This window comes from Limulus polyphemus, unplaced genomic scaffold, assembly GCF_000517525.1.
Source record: "Limulus polyphemus unplaced genomic scaffold, Limulus_polyphemus-2.1.2 Scaffold431, whole genome shotgun sequence".
NCBI classification, from domain to species: Eukaryota; Metazoa; Arthropoda; class Merostomata; order Xiphosura; family Limulidae; genus Limulus; species Limulus polyphemus.
Genome location: NW_013666041.1, coordinates 5355 through 9761, shown reverse-complemented (window position 1 = coordinate 9761; position 4407 = coordinate 5355). Strand labels below are relative to the sequence as shown.

At 31.1% G+C, this 4407-nt stretch overlaps 1 protein-coding gene across 1 annotated transcript in view; it reads right to left on the bottom strand.

The window, feature by feature from the left end:
- LOC106458225 (A disintegrin and metalloproteinase with thrombospondin motifs 6-like) overlaps positions 1 to 2285 on the bottom strand; it is a gene marked incomplete at its 5' end in the record, with an annotated part of 53944 nt that extends 51659 nt beyond the window's left edge. The window contains 2 exons of the mRNA XM_022384376.1: positions 887 to 1031; positions 1927 to 2285. Of these exons, the coding sequence (XP_022240084.1) occupies positions 887 to 1031; positions 1927 to 2285 (504 nt within the window). The remainder of the gene's footprint in view (positions 1 to 886; positions 1032 to 1926) is intronic.
- Between the last annotated feature and the right edge of the window lie 2122 nt (positions 2286 to 4407).

Here is a 4407-nt window from a genome sequence, read left to right as displayed (position 1 = left end):
CTCTGTCTCTCTTCATTCATCCCTGCTAGCTTTCTCTGCCAGACTTATATACTAACGAAGAGGGCATCTCGACCACACTCGAACTTCCCCGAAAAGAAATATAAAAAAACGAATATGAATATAGAATGGGTTTAAAACATTACCCATATTAAATGAAACCTGATAACCACTTTATGAAAAGTCTACTTGGTTATATTTTTTCATTTGTATGTCAGGGCTTTTTTCGAATAAAGACAAAAATGATTTTATAGTTTTATAAAATAAAATATTCAGAGGAAAATTTAAAATATGTTTGGAAGCATAAAAATCAGTAATTGAAACTTACAACAAAGATAAACATTTTGAATTATTTCATTAAAAACATCACAATGAAATCTTTAGCGAAATTACATAGCCACGAACGCATACAAATATCACGTATAAAAGTAAGATATTTTATTTATAGAAGCTACATAATCTGTAAAACTCCTTCTGAAGTTTCAAATTATTTAAGTTGGTAATTATTTTTTTCTTTTCTTTTTCACAATACAATGAAATAAACTATACACCATGTGCGTCGAAACTACTCACAAAGGTCTGGTAAAGTTACACCTCTTATTCCAAAAGGGTGGGACAACCCAGAGATTTAACGCTGAAAACAAACCAATCTCAGAGAACAAAAGTGCCACATCTTGACTGATATTATTAAAAGTGCCACTTTATTATAAATGGAATGTATATCCACATTGAAAATTGCAATGCTGTATAAGTAATGGAATGTATGCTTTACTGTGTAACGTTGTCTATTCATTCGGGAGATACGAATCCGTCAAAGATTTTATAATTCTAGATATTGTTGCTTAGCTAGTCTCTAAAAATGCAAGATATTTTTAGGATTGTCTATTACCATTATTCAGGTCAAATGCACTAGGTACGTTGATATTAGTTGATTTATAAACAATGTGTGGATATCCTTCTTTGTGAACGTTCTTCGTATGGTTCCAGTATGGTTCGATGAAGAAGAAGTCTTCACCGAGTGTAAGAATTCCATGCTAAAAGAAAAAGAAAAAAGCTATTATATTGAGATGTAGCTACCTAAAAGATACACGCTTAAGTTATTGCAATATCAGTTACAAGTATGTGATTGCTAATTTTATTGTTATCACCTTGTTCATAGTTTCATTGGATAAGTTATTTTTATTTATATGGAAGATTTAAGAAACGTTGCCATAACTTGAGTTTAAAATATTAACTCTAAATCGTACTGTTTATTAGAAGTCCTTAGTAGTTGATAACACCTCTACATTACACGTTAACACCATTCACAGAGTTCATAAGCGATTTTAAAACGTTTATCAAGAACTGCAGCATAACATCTATTTTTCAATTGTATTTAGAAACATTAAAAAAATCCTATTTACAGTTAGTTTCCAATTTATAAAGCTTCGCAAAATCACAATAACTTGGTTAATGATCGTTTATGTCCTATAATCCAAAGAAGTTTAGCAAAAAATAAAATATGTCGAACTGGATTTAAATTTACATTGTTCTTTTAAACATCCTGTCAATCATTTGTAACTTTTATTTTAAAAGGCTTGGAAATCATAATTAAACCAGCATTCTCAAAGTGCGTAAGCAAAATGATTAACATATTCAAACCACGAAAAAATTATACCTGTTTTTATGCTGAACAATGTAGCCGAAGAAATAATTGTTATATATGACTTTTAGACTCAATATTTTCATGTTTCAAACAGGTCTAATAAAGTAAAAAAAATCTTCATATTTGTCATAGAATTTACTAAGATACACTGCTGTCCCTAAAGTGAAGTTTAATTTCAGCGAAGTTGTCACAAACACACAAAAAATAAAATGAAATAAGTATCAAGTCACTAATAAGTCTTTTACATTGTGATGGAAATGAAATTACTAGATGAAAATGCTTACCAAACCATAGCAGTTACTTAAAGAAACAACGGATCCCGGAGAACCGAGAATATGTCCGTGAAAAAAACAAGATAAAGATCTTCGGCGTTTACGTACTATCCCTTCACTATTCCACTGCTCCACTGCAAAATTTCTTGATGTTAACTTTGCATTAGCTGCAAGCTCTAGTTGAAGAAGACGGCTTAGTATAGTAACATTATAATAAATACGCCGAAAACCATGAAACATTGCGGCAGTATTTCTTCGCCTCCTCTTCAGAACTTCAGGGTACGTTACGTCATAGCTCAAGAACTTCCCCGATCGATTTACTAATGTTGGAATAGCTATCTCGTACTGTTTCGTTTGAGCTAAGGTGGCTTCTAGAAATGGAAATAGGGATAATATGAAGCATACAAAGCATTAATGTATCATATATGAAAAGAAATCTATAAACAAAAGAATGGCTTATTTAGACATAAATTTTAATATCACTACTTGATTTTACATCACTACTTACCGTTTTAGTTTGGATAATGGCTGAAGAGGTTATACTTATAAATACATTTGCAAAATTCCTACTTTAACTTGCATATATTTTCCATGTTTCCAAGCAAATGTTCTTTTTTGTTGTTGTTGTTTTTTACAACTGCTACAAAAATAAGTTTTCTCTGGTATAAGTACTTAGTAAACAAAAAAATTATAAATTACTAAAAGCTGATTTAGTTTAAAGGTAAATGTGTCCTTCGTTCACACATTACTAATATTAATATCGCATTTTAAAGCCACACGGTGAACTTCTTTTTCAAACACAATGAACTATATGTTACTATCATGGTCAATTGTTTTCTATTAAATTATATCAATTGTTCGCTCTTAATGCAGGAGATTACGCTTTTTTTGTAATCATGAATTATATTTTAACTAACCAGAACAAAAGTTTTCTATGTTTCTGGCATAAAAAAATCAAATAATAATAAAATTATTTTTTCTCGAAACTCACGGACAACATTGCTATAAGTTTATGTATATTTCTTAATTCATAACAGTGGAATAGAAGAAAATAACTTTAGCGAGTCATTGTCCTCCTATGCTGCAGTTAATGTGATGTGTTCTATACGTTTCGTAGTCAACACCTTTCTCATTAAACAGTTCATTTACAATATAGTTTTATGTACAAGCATAACATTTTAAGCATTTCTCAAGAATTATAGAGATACAAAAGGGGAAATCTAAGGTTCTGTGTGATTCGAACTTGAGAAAGTAGGCTAACCAAATAACATATTGTGTCTCCATTGCACCAAACCGTAATCTTCTCTTTATCTGTTGATTAGTAAAACAAAACGACAGGATGTCTAAGCTATAACAATCGAATTCAATATATTGTCATCTACTAAAACGTGTGGTTTTTCTACTACTACTGTATTTTTATTCAGTGTTTCCGCATTTAGTCAACTCGATATACAGTGTATATATATATTTAGATAAAGTTGACTTCTACGTTCTACAAATACAAGCGGGTTACTTTCCAGATTTACTTCGAAGAGCACGATCAGTATATTTTGCTTATATGTAATACTGGTCATAAATTTGAATTCGAGGCGTCAAAGTTTAAGTTTGAAAAAAATAAATGCTGGAAAAAATTGTTATTTTGACTTGCTTGTTATATATATATATATATATCCATCATTACAATAGAATTACAAAGCTACACAATGGGCTATCTGTGCTCTGCCCGCCACGAGAATCGAAACCCGGGTTCTAGCGTTGTAAGTCCGCAGACATACCGCTGTGCTACTGGGGAGCTACAATAGAAAATAAAATAAGTTCATTTTGGAACATAATAAGCTGAATAATTAATATTTAATAGGTATGTATTTAACCTTAATTATATGACGATATCGATTAAACATGAATACCATAATTTTTTCGAGATTATCAATTAAATTTTACTGTAGAATCTTCTAAAATTGCTGTAGATTGGACTTTCAGCTGAACATTTCGTAATTTATACATCACCAAGTATTTTCTTCTCCTATAAATATCTCTTATTAAGCAAATAATATATTTTGGCCAATGACCCGTTGACATTTAAAGCCAAGACCAAGTAAATGTGGCTCAGCGGCAAGTCTGAATACTTATAACGCAAAAACTGGGTTTCCGATCTTGATTAAGAGCAAAGACATATTGGTCTATCTCTGAGTTTACCTCGTGGAACTGAACCTCGGATTTAGCGTTGTAAGTCTGTGAACTTACCAATCGGAGGACATTAATAACAAACAAGACTAAACACTGTTTTCTGGGCATCAAAATGTTGTGGTAATATTTCATCGTGTTTGATCATATTTTACACTCCTGCAGCAGATAAAAACAGAATGTGGGAGGAATTTAAGTTAAAATTAGTAGTGTTCAGAAACAGCCAATTCTCTTCACCCTGTAAGTAAAAATAACTCCTGCAGCACATCCTAGTCATATCTCTTTATAAAACTTAGTTTTCTCAAATCG